At 44.1% G+C, this 22,866-nt stretch overlaps 2 protein-coding genes across 2 annotated transcripts in view; one reads left to right on the top strand and one right to left on the bottom strand.

The window, feature by feature from the left end:
• The first annotated feature begins 2,030 nt into the window (after positions 1-2,030).
• LOC111222672 (rho GTPase-activating protein 20-like) lies at positions 2,031-16,270 on the top strand. Its single transcript, XM_022746472.1, has 16 exons — positions 2,031-2,098; positions 4,989-5,074; positions 6,702-6,875; positions 6,996-7,145; positions 7,233-7,274; positions 7,409-7,493; positions 7,640-7,717; positions 8,715-8,781; positions 9,029-9,238; positions 9,336-9,508; positions 10,036-10,200; positions 10,744-10,856; positions 10,945-11,137; positions 11,724-11,838; positions 12,078-13,012; positions 14,232-16,270. Exons 1-16 carry the CDS (start codon positions 2,036-2,038, stop codon positions 14,994-14,996), a joined length of 3,414 nt encoding a protein of 1,137 aa, XP_022602193.1. The 5' UTR covers positions 2,031-2,035; the 3' UTR covers positions 14,997-16,270.
• Positions 16,271-16,365: 95 nt separating this feature from the next.
• Positions 16,366-22,866, bottom strand: part of LOC111222777 (adrenodoxin-like) — a 21,258-nt gene continuing 14,757 nt past the window's right edge. The window contains exons 2-4 of the mRNA XM_022746621.1: positions 17,842-17,966; positions 17,594-17,723; positions 16,366-17,307 (exon numbers count right to left, since the gene is read on the bottom strand). Of these exons, the coding sequence (XP_022602342.1) occupies positions 17,199-17,307; positions 17,594-17,723; positions 17,842-17,966 (364 nt within the window). The 3' untranslated portion in view covers positions 16,366-17,198. The remainder of the gene's footprint in view (positions 17,308-17,593; positions 17,724-17,841; positions 17,967-22,866) is intronic.

The raw sequence follows: 22,866 nt of genomic DNA, 5'->3' as shown, positions 1-22,866 counted from the left end.
AGAGGTAGTGAAGGTTATTGATTCCCTCATTAGGATCCTCTCCTCACTTCATCAACAGTCTCACTCGCTCATCTCTGCGCGAGGTGACTGAATATGATACGTGACGAGGCGCGCGGGACGACTTCAGTCTCCAGCCTTTGATCCACTCACAATAAACTGATTGATGTTTTAAGGTTAGAAAAGTGTGTTTTGTGGCGGGGAGGTCGGGAGCCGGCGAGGGGGGGGAGGTGTTGCTTTTCTTTGCCGTGCCCTAGGCTGTTCATTATCAACACGAGGGAAGGTAATCATTGAAGTGATCCAGTTTTAACGGGGCTGATTGCGGCCAATTTGGGGAACGAATACTCGGTGTCTCTGTTCTTCACTTTGTGGCCTCGTTCTTCTTTAGCCCAGTTTGTGGCCCACTTTTTTTTTTCTAGAGGGACAATTGATTTTGGGGCAATAGTTATTTTTCCTTTGTAAAAAAAAATGTTCCCCTTTAAAATCCACCTCATCTAGATTTCCTTCTTCCATATGATCAAATATTTACTTGTAATAATAACGTGTGGACCTGCGTTTATCTCATTCTTCACTACAGCTCGTTTATATCAGCATCAAAAAATCAAAAGATAATGTCTGTTTGTAGTTAATTGAAGGAGAATCTAAGGTTTTAATGCCCTACATTACATCCCTATGGCCTACATTACAGTCACTACTATTCACGACTGTTTCCCAGAGACGCTTGAATCTAATAACGTGGCCTCCGACTGATGGAGAGCCTGGAGCTACTGTACTGACAGGGAGCATCAGACCCGTAATCTGATAAACGTGCGTCTATTGGATCTAAATAACGTCTTTTAGTGCAGAAAAAAAAATGTTCCCAGGATCCTTCTGTGTCCATCTATACTGCTTTGAATCTCTGTTTTTAAACCTCCGCTTGCTCCTGCAGAACACGTAATAACTCCGCGTGTAGATAAGTGTGGAAGTGGAAGGGATTTGATTCATTTCAAAATGTCAAAGTGTTTCTACACAACCAAGTAAGGAACTGATCCACGTTTTATGTGTTGTATCTTATGCATGCAACAAATATATATTCATTTTTGTTCGGGCCACAGAAACCTGCAGCATGTTTTTCTACATAGTTACTTGCGTTTGGTGGAGCTCCCTGTTAAACCTCTCAAAGACTCAGTAACAGAAATCCTAATAGACTTATTTGGGATTATATGAATATACCTTTTTTTTCAGTGGCGGCAAATAAGGATAATTTAGACTATTATTAAACAAGTGAAACAATATATTCAGATATTAAGATGTTAATATGTATGTAACACTAGCATGTTTAACTCTGCATGTCAACTTCAACACCGGAGGAGGAGTTCAGGGGAAGAGGAAAATAGAACCATGATTGTTCAATTGTGAACGTTAATATTTTTCAGTTTTATTCATCATAACAAAAGAGAAATGTTTGTTTTGCTCACAGACATCAGTGATTTGCAGTCTGATCAATAAAACGTTGATTGACATCAGGGTGAAATAATTTGGTGTCAGGAACTAAAGCAGAAGTTGATCCCCAGAGCAAACAAACCTCACCTCCTCTGTCGTTGTTTGTGTCAGTGTACATCTGATTGTGTCTGTGGAGTGGATGGAGTAATTTGGTTAAAAATAGTTGGACCTATTTTCTTTTACAGCGTATTGGCGCCGCCTCCGTTCTGTGCGTAAAGACGCATTAAGAAGTGGCACAGCACCTGATAATCCAGACAGGAGGTGCTTTGGTTACAGCACAGCCTTTCACTGATGGTGAGGAGACAGAACTGTTGGATCAGCTGAACTATTTTATTATTATTAACTTCTTTTTTTTTTAATTCATCTGAACTTTCCTCCTTTCTCTTTGCGTCCTTGGTTTCAGACTGAAAGTTTTCAGTGACTTCCTCCGAGCTTGTGTTGAGATGGTCTCTCTCTCCCGGAGACGGAGGTTATTAATGGGATTTCTCTCTCCCCTGCATCACCTGAGGACAGCGGCACAGTGAGCCGGAGGGCGTCTGGAGGCTGGATGGACAACATGTCTCCACAGCAGCAACAGGACAGTCTCAGCCGAGGCGGAGGACAGCAGGAAAACAAACGGGTATGGTTTTTTATTTTATTTTTTTATTTTAAAGTGAAAAGATCTGTCTTGATTTTAATTTTTAAGGACGCAAATTATTCCCTCATTTATTTCGGTTTAATTAACTTGTAAATGAGACCGTGCAGTTTGTTTAAAGGCAGATTCTTTTAGACTCATTTACCGGGTGAATGTGAGAAAAACGATCGTATTTGAAAGAGGCCGTTGTGTCGTCGGGTGAAGGGTGAGTTCAGGGTTCAAGGCTTTTTACTCAAGTCACACCCAATGACCAACAGGAAGTGGATCACCACAATAAAGTTCATATACCGTCAATAACGCACCAGTTATTGGTGATTAATAGCCAATAATTTAGTTAAAGTAAAACAAAGCAGATTACTACTTACCTAAAAGTACTGTAGTAACATATTTCAACCAGGCAAATGATCATTAATAACCAATCAATAAATGATTTCTATCAGATTAGTTGATCTTAAAGCATCTGCTTTATACTGGTGACTGTGACTGACAGATGACATGATGTTCATCTGAGGAAGACGTCCAGCTGAAAAATGTCAGCATAATAATATTATGTAAACCTACATATTATCTTTCTGTTCATTTTATTAATTGATTAATTTGTTGATCGGTTAGTCAGTCTGCTCTTTAGAGGCAGTAAGACGCCAGAGTAATGTACAGAAATCTGTCAGGCTTCACTGTACCGTGTCCTTGTTGTCGTCAATGATTGATCCCACATGTTCTCCAGCGTCTCTCTGGTGCCATGACAAGTTTTGGCTGTATGAATAAATACATTGATCACTGGGAATGTGCTGTTTTGACCTGAATTGAACCCGAGTCCCCTGAGTTAATGAAACAGCCCAGAGATGTTGTTACCACCAGTGAGAATCAGTTAGAGTAATAAGTTAGATGAGGCTCGTTTCTGCAAACACTTGGTTTTCCATCTGTGACTTAGTGTTGTGACACAGTCAATTACATTAGAGCCGATCTGGTGTTGGTCAATAGACTTGTTTCCCAGCAGAAAACCCATATCTCCATGTCAGCTTATGTTGGTGTATTTTTAGGGCTGAAATGTGACATTGTAATGTTGTGGCTGGAGCGTAAGGAATGTTTCACCACTGTGTGACCTGGCTAAATCAATGATATTACATTGTGAAATGTCAAAAATGTGTGGACGTGCTGCTGTAGGATGGAGGAAGATTGATCATTTCTCACTCTTTTAATTTGTTTGGACTTATTAAAGTGTTTAAAGATCTGCAGACAAATGGGACTCAAATATCACAACAACTGCTGGATGGAGTAACATCTGTACATGTTCCCCAGATGATGATTAGTCCTGCTGACTTTTTCCTGTAGCGCCACCATCAGGTTAAGGTGTAGTTTTGAGTGACACTCAACTTTTGTCAGAACTAAATCCAGTTATTTTTAAGAGCAGTTTGTGTCTTAACCATTAGCTTCCCTTTGGTTTGTGTCATGTGACCCTCACCATGCACGCCGCAGCGGTCCATCGGAAGGCTCCCACTTTGTATTTAGTGCTAATTAGCAAATGTGAGCATGCTAACGTGCTAAACTCAGTTACTGAAAATTGTAAACACTGTACTTAGCATGCTGATGTTAGCATTAAGCTTGTGCAGCCTCACAGAGCTGCTAGCATGGCTGTGAACGTGGTGTTTACACACATCTGTAACCTGCTGGTACGAGATGAAGTGGAAAACCGTATTAAATCTTAAAATTTATTTTAAAAAAAAGAAGTTAATTTCTCTAAAGCAGAACAGAATCAAACTGAGTCTGTTTTCACCTTCATGATGCAGCTGAGCTCGGGTTTGTCCTGGAGTCGCTGTGGTTACAGTGTTACTTGCTAACTGCCATTAATTATCACATTTCAAGGTAGACAGCTGCAGCGAGACGGACAGATACTTCACTGTATTCAGACTTGTTCGCATCATGATCCAGTCTGGATAAAATACAGATCCACAGATTTAAAATTTTCAATCTTGAAAATACTGAGACTGCACATCAGGCCGATAAAAATTAGGTGACCGTGTCTCACAGTGTGTTAATCTGACATACAATGAAAGAACTGTGGTTATATAATGGTGTTTTCTCACCCTGCTTCGCACTCGCAAATCCCTCTACAATTAGATTAAATGAAACTTTAATGATTGCCGTGGGGAAACTAGGATAATAGGATCCAGCAGAGAAAAGTAGGGTTTTGGTGGGGTGCAGAACAATGGGAAGAGAGGATTAAATCAATATATTAATATCTAGTCTTACAGCATTTCAACTGTAGAGACTTTTCTAATGATTGTGTATTATGACAACATTAAGCAGTGATGAATATGTGTACGCTGTAGCACCACAAATATGCAAAATTATGTAACGTGAGGGTCCGATACATGCTGGGTTATGACACTTAAACATGCTTAAACTAAGATTTATCCAGTATTTTCTCTGCAGCAAAGTCACTTTTGACTGAGTGGCTGAGGTGTGAGAAAGGTCAGAGACAGACGGGAGCTGCCGCAGACTGTAAAATGTCGTCACCCTAAACTAATCTTCATGCTCCGGCATTCCTCTGTGTTTAAATTCTCCTGTTTCAATCTGCCGTTTTGGAGGCCACGGTCAGTCCGAGTGCCGTGATGAATGTGCTGAACATCAGGACGCTTGTGTAACGGATGAGGAGAGTGTAAACATGATGTAAACATGGAGTAACTCGCTGGCGGGATTTGAGCCTCTTTAGTTTGGCAGCAAAGGAAAAGAGAAACTGATGATGTAAACAGTGTCTTAAAGATGATTTTACACTTTAGAGTGGAGACTAATGGGAAAGACAGACCTCACAATTGTTCCTGTTACTGATCTCCGTCACTTAACGCGCTCTTTAACTTTGTTTCGTCTCTTTTAGCGGCTGAAGTGTCAGAGTTATCGCCGTCAGTCTGCTCCGTCTCTGGTCATCACCAAGGCTCTCACCAGGTCCAAGACTCTCTCCAGGTACTGGCTTTACTTCTGGCCCAGTTTGTGTTCACACTGACTGTTTACACACAGAACAAGATGAGTAAACATGAGCTCGTATGGATTTGTACATTAGCTCTGAAAGTGGCATCAATCTTATTAAATGCAGGATCTCTAGAACAGGAAGCGGCTCAGTTGTGTTTATGTTGTAAGTCTACCACCAGATGTGCGCTGATGTTCAGTGTCAACACACAACAGTCGGTCAGTTAAAACATCCTCACAAACAGACCTCATGCGGTTCTCTCACACAGAGGTCACATGTGCACACACACACACACACTCACATGCCCTGAGTGAGGTGTTGAATCCACTCTGGTAGATAATCCCTCTGTAACCAGACTTATCAGAGGATCAGGCAGCTATTAATAGTGTCTGTCTTTGAACATATGGACTGGGAAAGTGAAGAGGAAGTAAAACCCCCCCCCCCCCGGACAATCAGCCGTCACCCCTGCTCCCGAACACGGAGCGAGGTGATGGTGTGAACGTGTGTTTTATGACATAACTCTGGACACGGTTAATGCAACAGAGAACACAGCTGATGGGCAGTATGTCGCAGTCATCTGAAATCACGTCTCTAATCATTTGTTAATCTCTGTTTTCTGCCGTTTCTGCTCTTTGATTTGGTTTGAATTTGTCTTGAGTGCAAGTGAAGGAAGCATCGATGCGTTTTAGAGAAATTAAATGACTTCTTTACACCTTTTTAGTTATTTTTTGGCTTTATTCTGACAGGTGCAGTGAGAGAGACAGGGAAGTCAGTCAACTTGCATTGGAAAAGCATCAATTTAAAGCTGCAGGTCTAATTTTACTGTGACTTTAGATTTGACTTTCTGAAACTCTCTCCCTGACCTCTTACTGCTCTCGACTCTCCGCCTAATCACACGTGACTTGACAGCACGTAACACAGTTCACATAACGAGTGACTTCGATGTCGGGTCAGTCTCGGTTGAATCCAGAACACAAGTCAAATGGGGATCATGCAAACTCAATGTACATATCTGTCATCAGTGGGGGGAGATAATTAGTGTGTGGTGGTGGTGAAGGGAGAGAGACAGAGATCTGAAGTGGATAATCTAATGAAAGAGGCCGTGGACACCCATCGTAGATGTAGATAAACTAACGCTGTAAACCTCAGAACAGCTCCTTATATGACAGAGAGGCTTGGACCAATGAGTTAGCTGCTGCTTAGCATTACCAGTGAGTCACGCTGAAGCAAAAGCAAGTTACAGTATAATAAGAGAGTGGAAACATGACAGCGAGGATATCACTGTGTCCTGTGTGTGTGACACGCTCAGTGTTTCAGCTCCGCTCTGAGTCAAAGATCAGACTCACATACCTGCATTAATCACCATGTCACCAAGACTCAACATTAGATTTTTTTAAAGAAGCCTCATCCACATATGACGGGACTTTTTTGCTGTTCATCTGAAACTTTTCAGAAAACATGAAGCAGAAGTGGTTTATGAGAAATGTGGTCTGAGATGGAGATTCCCGGCGGCCTCGTGTCGGTTAATTTGACGTAGTTGCATCGAATGAAAACAAGCAGCATGTTGAGTCTGTGCTCAGTTCGAGCGTCAGTGATGTGGCCCCTGTGTGTTTTGTGTTTCAGAGAGAGCTTCCTGGTTCCTGTGTGTCCAGAGACCTGTCCATTGGTCCAGTCCTTTCTCGGCGGCTCCGACAGGTCGTTTCTCCTCCACGGACACGCGCAGCTGAAGACGGGGATGCAGACTCAGGACCGACACCTCTTCCTGTTCACCGACATCCTGGTCATCGCCAAAGCCAAGTAAAGCACGAGTTTAGGAACATTTTGGCTGCTCCTTGGGTCATTCACCGCTGAAGTAGGTTAATACCTGGGTCTAAGGTTAAAATTAGAGCGTGTGTGTGTGTGTGTTTGTGTTCCCAGGTCAGCCAACCACTTCAAGCAGAAGGCACAGGTGTGTGTGTGTGAGATGTGGACGGCAGGCTGCATGGACGAGGTGTGTGAGGGAAGCACCAACCCCGACAGGAGCTTTGTCATGGGCTGGCCCACCTCCAACTGTGTTGCAACATTTAGGTAACACACACACACACACACACACACACACACAGACTGTAATAACGTGTGATGTTCTTTGATGTTTCTACTTCATGTTCCCCTCAGCTCCACGGAACAGAAAGAGAGATGGCTCTCCACCCTCAGAAGGTAAACTCTGCCTTCAGGCATCAGCATGAAGTACTGAGTGTGTGTGTGTGTGTGTGTGTGTGTGTGTGTGTGTGTGTGTGTGTGTGTGTGTGTGTGTGTCAGGACAAATCTCAGCACTTTGTTTTTCCCTACAGTCGGATAAAAGAAGAGAAAGAGAAGGAGGAGCCTAAGACCATCCCTCTGAGAGTGTACGGGAAGGGAATCAACACTTTTGCTGTTGTAAGTTTATTTTAACGTTTATCCTCCATCTTTTGTGTGTGTGTGTGTGTGTGTGTGTGTGTGTGTGTGTGTGTGTGTGAGATACTTTCCCTGCAGTGTAAAGTGATGTCCTGCTGATGTTGTATGTGAATGTCTCCTCCCATTAGACCAAGACGCTTCCTGTCAGCAACTCAGACTCGACCAATGAGGTGATCCGACTGGCTCTGCAGCAGTTCGGCATCATAGTGAGTATCAAGGCTCTTAGTGCTTAATCAGTTATTTAATTGACTTTTGAAAACATGAAATCTAAAGATGCACCTTGGACTCTTTGGAGACTGTGACGGGCATTTTTCACAGTATCCCAACATTTTATAGAGAAATGAGATTAATAAAAACAATTAACACAGTGTTGATAATTAAAAAACATTAGCTGCACGTTCCTTATGAGGAAGGTTGAACAAAATAAACAGCTTGAAGTCAGTCTGAGTCTTCAAGGTTGATTTAGGGCGTCTCTTAAGTCATCTTAGCACCAACCACCTGCCTTTGCATGAAATTGAATAATGTTGTGATATAAATATAGATATCAATATCTTACACCAAATTATTATCAATAAAAAAAAAGGAACAAAGAAGTTTGAGTCTTCAACTTCCGCTCTGAGTTGAGTTAAATCAGGACTCGGTGCTGTAACACTGATTTGAAGACTGTAGCATTGAGATTGGCTCGTCACTGTTTTATGGGACGTTATAGAGCAATAAAAGATAAAAAGATTACCACCGTAAATTGTAGAATAACATTTTACAGAGACAACAGTTCATTAAAAAAGTAATTAATCACTGAGCTGCAGCTGTAGACGGCTGTTTCTTGACACTGTTTCCTAAATACGAGTGTAATTCACATTTATGAGAGAAGTTTCAGTTGTTGAAGCCTTTAGGTGTTTGCGTAGTTTCAGATTTATTGGTGCAGCTCGGGCTAAAAGCAGCGGCGACATCTTCTTCACCAACCAGCCCAAACACAAACTACAAATCTTTTACCCCGAGCCCCGTGGTCTTCCTCCTCTCCTCAGCTGCACAAGTTCCTTGTGATGTAAACAAACAGCATGTGAAAAACTGGACGTGAATACGATTCATTGATACATTTCTCCCCGCTCTGCCTGATGTGGTTTTTTCCGATGACTTCCTGTCCCACGAGGCCTCGTAGTGTTTGCGTCTTGTGTTTTCTGACTGTGTGTTTGTTTTGTTCAGGGAAATGTGAAAGACTTCCAGTTGTGGGTCATCTCCAAGAGGGACAACACCCCCTATCCTCTGATAGGTCAGTGAGGTCCACGCTAGTTTGTCAAGATATCATCAGATCCTGTTGTAGTGAAATTATCGCTCATGTATCAGATTGTGTTTGTTCACCTCTGTCGCGGGGTCAGGGACATAAACAGGGTGAGATGTTGTTTAGACACTGGTACCATTCACTCCCAGAAAAGAGTGTGATGTCGCTCGTGGCAGCGAGTGTTTACTGATTAATGTTATACAACAGCTGTTTCATGCTGTCTCCTCCTCTGTCTCAGGTCATGAGTTTCCCTTCAGCATCCAGATGAGCCATGTGAGACACAACACGTCCCAGGGTGGCGGTGGCGGCGGTGGAGGCAGGGACGCCGCCGCACCGCCTGCGGACAGACAGAAGGCCATGCAGGTGGAGCAGCTGCAGGTGTACAAGCAGTGCCAGTTCATCCTGAAGCCACGGCCTGTTGAAACGCTGCAACAGCACTTACCTGCAGGTGAGCGTGTCCGCTGTGTCGTTTGTCTGAATGAAAAATGTTGTTGATGTTGAGTGTTTATCCTGAAGCATTCTGGGATACCGTGTTGTCTTTTCAGACTGGTGTCAGAAGCCGTTTAAAAGGAGGCGCTCCCTCATCACCTGGGCCTTCTGGCGAGGCTCCTCCTCTCACCTGAACGAGCTGTCCCTCGCCAGCGCGCCCCGCGGCTGCCTGTTCGCCCGGCCGCTCAGCTCCGTCTGTGTGGAGGACGCTCTGCCAAAGCCGGTCATGGTGAGTGACACACGCTACACGGACAAAATCGCTTTATGGTCACGTTAAATACGAGTTCATGACTGGAGCTACATCAGTTTTCAACATGATCATTGAGTTAGAAATTAGTTTCTCATCTCATTCTCTAAAACCAGACATTTGAACGTTTATACACTCTGGAAACATTTAAGAAGAACTCACGTTTGGATGAGGAAGAAGTCTTTAATAATAGTGGTAATTAGGGCTGAATAATTAATATTGAAATCGTAGCATTTCCACATTTTGTTTTGATTAAGGTAAAGTGAGTCGCAACAAACCATAAATGAAGCTGAAATAAATCCTGTTCTCCAGACAGAAAGGAACAAGAACAAAAATCACATCATCATTTTCAGTGAAAATAAAATGCAAAATAATTGTAATATGATTTTATTTGCATATCGTTTAGCAATATAACTAATAGTACAAGCAGCAATTTGCAGCTCACAGTATTTTGCTTTTTGCTTTGCTTTTTGCAACTCTCTCCCTCACTCGCTCTCCTCTTTCACCAGGACATGTTGGCGTTTCTGTACCACGAAGGTTCGTGGACACGGGGGATCTTCCGGCGGCCGGCGGGGGCTCGGGCGGTCAGGGAGCTGCGGGACTCTCTGGACGCCGGCGTGTTTCAACTTCCTCTGACACGTGAACACGTCTTCATCATAGCCGGAGTCTTTAAGGTAACGAGGATGCGTGTTTGTAGACGTGCACTTCAGCTAAAGATCAGTTGGTAAATTAAAAAATGTTTATTTTTCTCCCTTCACGTTAATCTTATAAAGTCTGACTTGTTTATCTTGAGAACTGTTTGTGTTTGTATTTGTGTTAATTACCTTAGTGACCCACATCTGTAAGCACAACATTAATCTGCTTCCGTCCTGCGCAGCCTCAGTGTGACACGCCGCAGCTACGTTAGCAGGACAAACTGTTCACAGCAGAGGCGCTGAGGTTGTCTTGATCATGTAATCTGGATTATAATCTCTTTATTATCTGCAGGGATTACACACACGAGCGCCTAAACTATGTCACGTCTTTACACAGCAGAACAGAGATCTCTCATGTGTAGTCACGGTATTGTCTCAAGTCAGTTTTAATGCAGATTACTCTCAATCATACAAAGCGGGACAATGCACAATGACTCACAGAGAGGTTTTTATTCTGAGTGACAGATTCTCTAACATAAGTCGTCCTGATTCACTGCTGTGTGTGTGTGTGTGTGTTTTCAGGATTTCCTGCGCAGCATCCCGGGCAGCTTGCTGTGCTGTGAGCTGTATGAAGAATGGATGGATGTTCTGGAGGAAGAGGAGGAGGAGAAAGAACAGGTGCAGGACATAAAGAGGTAACACACACGCGACATCCCTTAACTATTGGAGGGCGTCCATGTTTCCCAGAAGCCTCTCCTTAACCCCCGACGTGCCTTCCTGCAGGATGACCTGTCGGCTGCCCAAAGAGAACGCCCTGCTGCTGCGCTACCTGTTGGCCGTGCTGCACGGTATCCGGGGAAACGCCCACGAGAACCAAATGACGAGTTTCAACTTATCGGTGTGCATTGCTCCCAGCATGCTTTGGCCTCCCGGAGCGCCTTGCAGCCCCGAGGTGGAGGGAGAAGGAGCTAAGAAGGTAAGACATTGTACCTGATGCAGCTTTGACACACGCCTGTTAAAAAAGATCAGTAATACACTGAGGAATCTGACCTAGACACAGTTGGCTGCTCCTGCTTTACTGACTCTGATTGTTACGTTGCAACACAATGAAATAAATCTGTCTAAGCCATCTCACAGCTCAGAAACAAAGAGACGTCTGTTAGTTTTGTCTGCACACCACCAGGTTGCCGTCCCGACAAACACTTCACCTCCTGACCCTTTAGTACATACAGTCAGTAAACAGGCGTAAGTGACTGTGTTGTAAGTTTTATTCACACGAAACGTTGAGCTGCCGAAACTTGAGTGTTATTGTTGGAACAAGATATTTTTGTTTGTTAATTCCTGTTAATCTGTTTATTGTATCACATCAGGCTTATCTCACAGGAATGTCTCAAATCAGCTTCATAGGAACTGTTTGACTTTTTGAACAAAGTGTGAGGCGTTGTAAGGAGATTAGAGAGACACGGTGCTTCCAAGCCGCCATGAGAAATGCTAAAACAATCGTTGCATTGTTGACGTGTTTCTTATCTTGTCCTTGTCTGCTGCTGCTGCTGCTGCTGCAGGTTTGTGAGCTGGTGAAGTTCATGATTGAACACTGTCAGCAGATTCTAGGAGAGGAGCCCTCCTCTCTGTTCGGAGGGCCGCCGCAGAGACGCAACGATGACGAGATGGGATCAGGTACAGACACATCTGTTTGTGTGTATTTAAAATAGCTCCTTTAAAGTCACAGTGAAATAGAAGTTAAAGCACCAGGATGAGTCATTAATAATATTTAAATTTTTACATGTAGACAAAAGAGGATTTCTATTTCTAGTTTACTTTAAGTAAAGTTTACAGTTAGCTGTTTCCTGCTGTCTTCCTACATCTGTCTCATTCATGTCCTGTCCTCTCTCTCTCTCCTCTCTCTGGACTGTTAGACTGGATTTACCCTCTGACCGACTCGTCCTACGACAGTCTGGAGAACGAGTTGGACAACAGCAGTGGGGGGTCGCCCGGTTTCTGCAGCAGAGACCACCTCCGAGCTAAACCGCTTCAGGGCAGCCTGGACTCCATCCTCACCTTTAGTGACTACGACCAGGACACAGACGCAGAAACACGCCGCAGCCAAACCGACAATCTGCACGGTCTGAACTTACACCCGCTGGAGAGAACCAGAGGCAAGAGACAGGACCCAGACCTGTCCAGCCCCAGCCCGGCCTCACCGACCGCGGACACCTCCGCCACCCTGGACTCTCTGTGCCTGGACGGTCTGCGCAGACAGAGGCGGCGCTCCGAGCCGGCTATAGCATACATGGCCAAGTTTCGCCCGTGTGTTTTGGGGAGTACCGATGGTCTGACCGGTGAGGATGAGGATGGCGAAGAGGAGCTCTCCAAGAAGCCCAGCAGCCACACGCTCGCTCGCATATACTCCAGAGGTCAGACCAGGATAGGAAGAGAGTCTGGGTCAAAGCTGTATGGTGGGAGGACAGCAGCTCTGGAGGCCAGCTCCTCCAGCCTCTCCTCAACCCCCACCTCCCCTGCACCAACCCGCTCCTCCCTCGACTCCCTGGACTCCATCAGCAGTGACCACACCTGTGCGACCAGACGGGGGCTTGTACCGCCCAAGACACACCTGCCCTCCAACTGCACCTCTGTGTCGTCTGCAACCTTCACCATCAGCTCTGCGCTGACCTCCAGTGGATCTCCAGACCTGGGGACTACTACAAAAGACTCCCCACCCAAAGAACCACTCAACTGGGGGACTTTAAAAGGCTGCAGGGGCCTCCACCCGAACTCCTGGCTAAAGAAGGGCCGTCGACTGTCACTGACCCAACAAGACAACTTAGAGAAAGAGGAGGAGGACAAGACTGGGGTGAGTAAAATAGTCACTTAATCTTATTAAGATTGGAGCATTTACATTACATTGAAAGGATTTGAAGTCTCAGTTAGTGCTGAAATTAATAGGTGATCAATTAGTTAATTGATAGGTTTAATAACTGGTTGTTTTAGTCATTTAATCAAGGAAAATTACAACATTCACTGAATCCAACTTAATGATTGTGAATTGAATATTTTTATACATGCACAGACACTTTTCACCATTTAATAGACTAAACGATTAATTGACAGAGTAGTTAATTAAATCAATTGTTGCAGCTTTTATTAAGGCTAATTCTATATCTTGTCACAATAAACTGGTCATCACGTTATAGTCACTAACAGAAATGTTTTAAGTAACACTTCTTGCACAATAAAAGCCTTTTAACAGCTCAATTAGCATCATCTCCTGGAGGGCTTTTAATTTGAAATTATGATTGTATTGTAGTAGTATTTCTGTTTTAAGGAGAGGAATTTACTAATGATTCAGCTTTAAACTGCGTCAATGGAGAGGAGCTAAAGGTGAGTGACCAACAACAGTTACACTGCCAGACACATCACACATTAGTTCCAGACCTGCACACATGAGGGCACTCTGACCCAACAACTATAAGCAAGGGGTGATTAAAATCCCATCCTGCTTTAAAGGGATAGTTGGGGTTATTTGACGTGAGGTAATCAGTGTGTTACCTGCAGTAGATTGAGATCAGAGCGCTGTCAGTTAGGAGAAGCAGCAGGAAACACTTTAAATGGAGCTTCATGTAGAATATGTTCAGCAGTTTATCTTCCATTTTTCAACCACTGAACTACTGTATTCCTACACATGGTGTTAGTCTGCAGCTTGTGTGTAGGATTACGGTAGTTCAGCGGTTGGAAAAATGCAGCGCCAAAGGAAAGTCATGTTTTCATAGGAAGATAAGCCGCTGAAAATATTCAAATAACCAACTACCCCTTTAAACCAGGTTGGGATTTTAATCACCTGTTGCTTATAGCTGTTGGGTCAGAGTGTCCTTGTGTGTGCTGGTCTGTAATTAATGTGTTATCTGGGGTTGTGTGACATAATCCCATGTCAAATAACTTCAACTATCCCTTTAAAACAACAACAACAACAACAACGACTTCCTTACTGCCACATTTAAAGCCATGAGAAGCAGCTGAAAAGCCCTGAGCTGGATCTTCTTAAAGGTTAACACACTGTATGTTTCTACCAACAGGGAGCAGCCACTGACAAGATGCTCACACTTGGGAAACTTGCCCCAGAGAAAGGAGGAGGAAAGCTGAACTCCAGCAGCCAACAAAAGCCAAAAGTGTCCTGCAGAGCCACAAAAGACACAGGAGGAGGAGGAGGGGGAGGGGGAGGCCACGTGAAGGGGAGGCCTGGCCATGAACCCCAAAAGCCCCGATATCTTAAACAGGACTCACACAGCCCCCCTGCTCACCACCGCTCTACAGGGAGCCTCCATTTCCCCAAACCCCCCTGGCTCCATTCCTCAGACTCCCCGCCGGCAGTCGGCGACGTCACAGGAAGTGGAGTGAACGAGCTGAAGCAGCCATCACCGTCTCTGTTTTACAAGCAGAGCGGGCCGTCTCTGTCCCTGTTCAAGCGACACAAGTCTCACTCTGTGGAGGAGGAGGGGAAAGCCCGGCTCAACCAGCGCCGGGGGTCAGAACCTGGACGCCAGGTTGTGGAGCAAACCGCCACCCTGAGCCGGGCGAGGCTGCCCAGCGACCCGGGACTGAAGGTGTCGGAGGTGGATCCACAGGGAGAGCCGTCGGAGACCCGTTTCTGCCTCTCCCCCTACGCCACCAAAGCAGTGAGGGACTACTTCTCCTCGCACCCACGCAGTAACCCCAAGAGCAGCCAGCAGGTGGCGCTCGCCCTGGTGGAGAGTCGCAGGGAGTGGCTGAAGAGATGCAACGATCCCACATCTGAGCCCGACTTTGATCAGCTCCTGTTTGCTGAAGAGTCCTATGTCTGACTCTAAATAAAAGCACAACAGAGATCACTTCACAGAGTAACGATGGACGCTGGAGATGAACGACGTCTCTGCTGTTTTCAGCTTAAGGATGTAAATGTTGCAGCTTTCAAAAACACACACACATCTTTAACGTTTCCTTGCTTCATTACAAGCCAGAGTTCAAAGGACAGCTCGCATTAGACCTCAACACACACCGGCCTCTGTAGGGTTTAATACCTTGAGCTATTTGAAACCATGCAGTACATTATAATACGTTTTACCTTTCTATTTGTTCTAACAAGACAAACAGAGAGAGAGAGAAGACTGGACGCTTTTTTCCATTAAAAGAAATGCTACAGAAAGTTAATTAGTCTAAACAGATGGATTGATCAGATTGGTTAAGTAATGTCACTTTTTTTTTTTTTTTTTTAAACTGTATCAGGCCAAAGTTAAAACCTGCCAATTTAAAAACTACCTGGTGTTGCCTTCTCTAATTAATGACTGCTCGTTGCATTGGCCAGAAGATAATCTGAGCTCTCATCAACTGAATTATTATAAAGGTTTAATTATTGGAAATATACACTATCTCCTACAAAGCATAAATTTTACTATGGGATGGTTAAAGATTACTTGCACATTGATTACTTCCATTATTACATAAGACACTTTTAATAGGCCAACACAACTTTTCACGCTATGTAACCATCGTACGTTTTTCAAACATTGGCAGTGCATATTTAGATTATAATATCTCCAGGAATCTATAAGTTTGTGTGATTATTCCCTATTGATGCTTTTAAACTGCTTCTTTGTGAAACTGTGCCGCTTTTTTGCCAACAGTAGTTACTCAACACTTCTCCGGTATCATTAAACTGACGTATGTAGATGCCACTGACGACGTTCGCAGTGAGTATTTTTCTTCACTACTACATTTTAAAAGCTTCTGAGCATTAGCACTGACACGTGTTGAAGCACACACGTGCAGTAGTACTATTTGGAGGTTTGATCTTTGTTTTCTACGTTGCCAAGAATGTGGTTTTCACAAAGCCTGTATTGATTAGAATTAGCGACATGCGTCTTGTCCCATTGTTTATATTTTGTAAATATGATCAATCCACCGGGTACATTGATGTTTTTCAAGCTTTATAATTTTACGCAGCTAAAAACTTTGTTTAAATAGGCCATGAGATTGTTGCTTTCTTATATTGTGTCTTTACGATGTAATGTATCCGCACACTGTGTTAATAAGATTAAAACTCTGCTTTTGCAAATTAAATGAGCTACGAGTGAAAAGCTGATTGGATCAATTTTGTTATTTTGAGCAAGAAATCGGGTTTTGTAGAATTTTTTTTCCAGATCAAACAAACTGAGAGGTCAACACACCATTAGAAAAGGTGATTTTTTTTTATTTTTATTACATTACTTTTCACTCTATACACAGATACATGTGTGTGTGTGCTCTAGCTATGTACAATCACATGATGAAATTATATGGTTACATGACGGATTCGATCAAACCAACAATAGTAGGAGGATACATAGGTAGTAAAATAAAATATGTGGGGGAGGGGGGGGGGTTCACAAATATCTCAGTCAGCAGTGGAGCTTTTCCTTCACCCTGTTCACATGTGATTGAATTTACACACAAGAGACCGGAGGTGTACTGAGCAGTTTTGAGTGTAAACGTAGTCATAGCAACAAGGGAAGGAGAAGAGACTTTCTTAGATAATGGAAGGCACAGTCACACAAACTAAAGGTGGACCTCCACCACACGTCATCCCTAGTGACAAATATAAGTCTAAATTTTGTCTTTTTTTGAAAGTGATTAAAAATGGACAAACCTTTAATCAGGGCAGATTAATTAGTTTACAATATGATATCATAGGTTCGTCTTAGTGTAGAGTTTATATATAAATATTTAGTTATTCCTCACATTACAGTGGCAAGGTTCTCTAATGGTAACAGAGCAGTTTGATGTCTATAAAAATGATAGTTTTTGAGCCCATGTCCTTTATTCTTACTTCCTGGTTGTTGAGAACTGGCTCTAATCTGAATGTTGGAGGGTTTTTGTTTGTTTTTTCTTTTCTAAAAAGGAGAAGCAGTGCTGTGGCAGCCAACTGGATACAGCAGTACTGACAGATTTACACCTACCGTCGTACCCTCAGCTCTGACCAGGTACAACCACACTCTCTACAACTATGTTCCACAGCAGCAGGTTCCCAGTTAAGCAGATTCGTCTTTGCTTTGTCGGATGTCGGCTACGCTCTCTGGGACCCTGGCCACCATTCCCTCCAGGGTCTTCGACAGACAGATCTGGCAGCCCAGACGAGATCTGAAGGGAGAAACGAGTAGCACGTTACATCTGATTCTCTACAATGCTTACGGCAGTTGTAGAGAAGAGCATCTGAGAGGAGCCAAATGTAGTTATTTGTTGAACGTTTTTGTTAGCTGGCTAAATTCACCCTGTTAACTCAAATCCAGCCAATCTGTTTTTTTTTTTAGTGCAGTTATCTTGAGTAACACTGCGCTCTTATTTTGAAGTAAAGTTGTATTGCAGGAAGTGGGCTTTTATGGAAACTCAGTTTGTCACACTTTCACAGGGGCCTGTGTTTCCTTACGTGTCAGTCAGGCCGTAGGCTAAGTCTAGCATGTCCATTTCCTCGTCTGTAACCGGACCCAGCTTCTTGTAGACTTCCTCATCAAAGATCAGATGGCATGTGGAGCACGCCAACGTGCCCTCACACGCTCCTACAGCAGAACACACACTTTTATTAGTTTATGTGATGGATGAGATCAGTTGGACACAGCTCAGTTACATTATGAGTTTACACCATCCCACACCAAAAATGTATGTTTGCTTATGTACCAAAGCCATCAAAGTCGAGGTCTTCGTTAATGACAACATCTAGCAGTGAGTCTCCAGGTGAGCCCTTCACTGAAATCTTCTCCCCGTCTCTGTTGATGAAGTGGACTGTCACCTTATTGTCTGATCTGAAACACACAGAGAGTGTTTGCAGTGTTTAAATGCAGAAAAGCAGAAAACAAAATTAAGGTGGCAGTCAGATGATAAAGTGCAGAAATAGCTCAGAGCTGTGGGTAGCAGCTTGGAGTGAAGAGTTTACGCAGCTGCAGAGTTGGGCCTCTGAGCTTTGAGCAAAGTTCTCAGCTTGCAGTTTTCTGCATGGTTTTTTTCCCAGCTCTAGCCTTCTCTCGCTTCTAGCAATGTGTGAATTGATCACGACCGTTTAGTCCTGTGGGGGCGTCACCTGTCTTCTCCTGTGTTTGAACTTGGAGAAGAGACTTGGTTGTAGTTTGTGACTCTTATCTAGGGAGGGACAGAGGAAGGGGGTGTCTGTGTGTGTTCATGCATGGCACAGAGAGGCCAGGATTCACACATTAGTGATAATCAGTCCTTTTGGTGTTACTTGTCCTCTATGAGAAACAATCAAATATCATTAGACAGAGTCTTGTTGTTCCAAACTGGAGATGTTGTCTGTGTTTCCCAGTTGCCTGGAGTCCCCTTGGTGTCTCTCTGACTTGCTAAAAGCATGGACTGTTTGTGGGAGAAGGGTCCTTTGTCTCTGGTTCCTATCAATTTGATTGTTTGATGGTGGGAAGGTTGACAAAGTGTCACTTGCTGGTCTGTAACTCTACGTGTCCTTATAATGAACTTCTTTAATGGTTTGTGACTGGTGTGAGCTAAACTCTGGGATGGGAGGGAGGGAGGGAGGGAGGAAGGAGTTTCCACAGAGAGTCTGCTTGGACATGTTTTACTGTGATGGACAATTTGTCCTTGATAGCAGGTCTGGAGCATCACACACACCAACACCATGCAGAAGGAAATGTGTGGGACATCAACAAAGGTTAGAAAGTGGTGTGTGGCAAGAATTGTTTTGTTTAATTTTGATTTGCATTTTCTCTATGTATTTAGTCAAATGTGTTTTCATTTTTTGCTCTTATTTAATGCGTGGTTCTCTGTGAGCGCATGCAGTTGGACGTGAAAATGGGACGCTGGATAGAGAAAGTGTTAGAGGAATGATAGCAGCTTCATTGGCAGGATAGTTTGATTGATGGGGGAAGAACTATGTAACAGTTTATTTGAGCAGACGGTAGAGCTGTGTTTGTTTTGTGTGGTACTTTTAGGTGTGAAAAGTTTCATGCAGAAGTTTTGAAAATTGTATGTAGTAAAATGTTTGTTTTTTGTAGCAGGATGTTTCGTGATGGGCTGTGCTGCAGTCCAGCGGGGTCCTCTGGAGGAGAGTTTCCTGCTCTGTGTGTTTTGAGTGATTTTTTGCTTTGTGTGTTTGTGTTGTGTATTGTCATTTGAGATTCAGGTGGCTTACGCTTTTGTCAGGGCCAGTTATAGGTTACGTCATTCAGTTAGGCCATTGTGCTTTTGCTCTCTGGTTGTGTTCTGGGACCAGCAGATGAAGTTGTTGGACCATATTGATCTCCACCTTTTTTTCTAGGCATTATTTGAGGGGTGTTTGCATTTTTGTATATGGTGTGGGAGGAGATAGTGGTGCTTGGGAGGGTTACCGGCTCCAAGAATGTGTGTGCATAGTGATCCATTCCTTGTTAGTGGAGCGAGCGTTCACTTAAGCGTTTGGCTGCGGGGCCTGAGATAGCAGCTTTCTATGGTTTACACTACATGGTGACAATTGTTATGGCGCTGAAATTTGAAGTTAAGGGAATTTGCACAATAATTTATGGATTCGGAGGTCAATTCGTATGCTTGAAGTTATAGCTGTTGTCGCGTAGTTATGGCATTAGGCAAATGCTTGAGTTTGTGGAAGAAAGGCAAAGGTACTTTGTGTGAGTAGTTGCAGTGTTCCAAGGGGAAGTGAGGGACTAATTCGAGCATTTGTGGCAGCTTTGATCCGTTTAGGTGAGTTTGTGGAGATTCACATTTTGAGGGTGTTCTTGACAAAAGTGTTTATCCTTTGTGTTTGTGTTGCTCGGTGCTTTGTGCTCATGGGGCTGATCATCTATCGGGAGAGGACAGGTAGGAGAGCAGAGTTTCGTCGTGTCACCAGTCAGGAGGCATATCGAATGAGGCCGCACCTGTGAAGGCCGCGTGCTGAGGTCACGGCGAGTTTGGCCGATTCAGAGGACCACGAGATAGAGAAGCAAGAGTCACAGGCCGAGTAGGGACCTGTAGACACGATGCTCGAGGGCTCAAAGAGGAAGACGGCTGGAGCGCGGTTCCAGGCTTCTTGTGGCGCATTTTGCGTTCAGCCTCCAGCGTGGTCGCCGTGGCTCTCTACTGAGTTCTTGTGTTTGCGTTTCAAGACTACTTCTCTCTGCGTTTTGAGACGTGGTAAGCGACGTCGCCGACAGTGCGTAGTCGTCGGAAAGACCGCTGCGAGCTTCAACGCGCTTCTGGGGTCTTGCGCACGCGAGTCCACCACGAGCAGAGGGGACGCCGGGCGGAGACCGCCCGTTTGTTGGAGCTTGTTTGATGTCATCGGCGCCTGCGGTTCTGTTTCAGCAGTGGCCAACGTAAGTGCTTCTGCTAAACATTGGTCCTTTCATTGTGAGCCCAGCTGGACTTTTGTGTAACACTTGCCAAAGACCCTGCAAAGACTGAAGAGATGTCATTAGGTATCGCTTTATTCAGGCCAAACAAGAGGGTATACAAAACAAAGCGCACCTACTCCTAAAGTGGGGTTCCAATGTAGTAAGGCTCGTGTCAAGATATCTCTGTCTAAGACGTTCGCTAATACAATATGAACGAGTTCGTGAACGGTTACCCCTCCGGGTGTGGCCCCGGGGGGCGCTATTGTGGTATCCATCTGTTTGGCGCTTCTCTTGTTTGGCTCGTCATTTTTTCAGGTGCCTGGCCGACAAGTGGTCAGGGGATCCAGCGCTGATGCACGTACACCTGTGCTAACACCTGAGCTACACCTAGCCCAGTCTTCCCTCTTTAAACTCTTGGCTCTCTGACCTCGCTGCTTTCTTCATTGTCATGCTGTCCGCTCGTGTGCAACTTGCAGACCTGATGGCAGTTGTGGCCTTTTCTTTTTTTTGCTCATTGTATTCTTCAGGTGGCCTGGTGTGGCAGATTTTATTGGGGTTGGGTATGCTCCAGCTTCGCTAGCTGGACCGCTATCAGCGTGGCAGTTTTCTTATGTTTTGGCTTGTAAATAACGATCAGCATGTTTGGAAGTTTGTGGCGTCTCCCAATTGTTTTGTTGTTAGTTACTCCAGCTCAAGTTGGATGGTTGAAACAGAAGCATATTCATCGATGAGCGCGCACTAACTAACAGCATCATTAAAAAGCCGATCAGTATTAGTTTTGGTTAAAAAAATAATGAAAAACAGCATAGTCATAGTCGCGTTTTAGTTTAAACTCGTCTATTCATAAAAATGAGAAGCGAGGGAGCAGGTAGTAGGGGAGACGGGGGATGGGTGGATACAGGCTTGAAATAGGGGGAACAAGACCTCCGGACATCGTATAGGTTAAGGTGAGCAGTGAATTGATGTTTCATTTTTAATTTTTTTGACTCAGCCGGCTGGGCCTAGGGATCTCCTGCGGGGACTGTTTCCTTCGCAGCCTGTTTAGCCCATGGCACCAAAACCAGAAGTAGGGCATATAGAAATCATAGAACAAAGTATGATTGATTAGCCAGTTCGGATTAAGTAAATAAGAGTGAGAAAACATGGTCTTATGGGCAATGTACGACCTCACCATCATGGACATCATTGTGCGTCTGGTTTTGTTGTTTTGCTTGCAGTTAGCCCATCCTTTTGTTCCTGAGCCGTGGCATGTGCCGGATCAGGTGCATGGTCAGTGGGGGGGGGGGGGGGGGCGCTGGTGTTGAAGGCGGGGGTGCTGATTGTCCGCGCCCATCATAGCCTTTCGGAGCTCTTGAGTGTTGCGGGCCTTGGTGTGGCTGCAGTAAGAGTCTCCCCTTTCAGCCCAGGCCACTGCTCTCTGGGAACGACTGCATCTCTATTTTTTAGGTAGCCGGTATCATCCATGTCATGGTTGGCTGTGCGATCATCATCGCTCCCGGGTGACTCCTGGCAGACCTGCATTTCCAGAGCGTTCTTATTTTCTTGTTTGGTTTTTTTTGGGTTTGGCTATTGTCATATAGATTGGTTGTGTTCATGTTGCACAGTATTAGTGTTTTGGTGCTTTACTATAGATCTTTGGGCTAAGTAATATACACTTGTTATGCCCTTGGTTGTAGAATATATATAGCCATCTTCTTCTTTTAATATGTGCACTCTTTGCTAATGCTCCATCTTGTTCGTCTCTCCAGCATGTCGAGGCATTCTGGTCAGGCTGGCTGTCGAAACATTACTAATATGTGAGTTTGTTGGATCGATTAACAGTGCAGTAAGGCCCTAAAGTAAATGGCTATATGGCCTGTAGGTATGGGTTGTGACGTAATTAGAACACCACAGTCATCAGAGCAAAGCAAAAAAAAAAAAGATGCAAATATGGCTTTTACAAAATAATATATTCTTGTTGCGACGGCAGGGCATAAAATAAACTGTCAAAATATTTGGGACGGACAACAAACGCTATAGTATTAATTCGTGTTAGTAAGGGCATCACAACTATTATTGTATCATGCCGTGTTATGGCTGTATTGCCGCTTGTTAATTTGCATACTGCGCTCATAAACGATTGGTGGTTACATAATTTAGAATAATTCACAGATTAATAGCGTTTAACTATGTTGTGATAGTCAGAGTTAATGTCATGACTGTTTTGATGATGCCATACGATTTACAATCCGTAAATACATAAGATCTGCTCCAACTTTATAAAAACTAACTATGGAGCTGCCTATAATAAATAACTATTTCCTCGGGCCTTATTTCGTAAGTCTATCTTTTTGTATACAAGTACACTTCGCCTTTTAAGGGACCGCTATAA

This window comes from Seriola dumerili, unplaced genomic scaffold (assembly GCF_002260705.1).
Source record: "Seriola dumerili isolate Sdu_G_001 unplaced genomic scaffold, Sdu_1.0 BDQW01000105.1, whole genome shotgun sequence".
NCBI lineage: Eukaryota > Metazoa > Chordata > Actinopteri > Carangiformes > Carangidae > Seriola > Seriola dumerili.
This window is presented reverse-complemented; position numbering and strand designations above follow the sequence as displayed.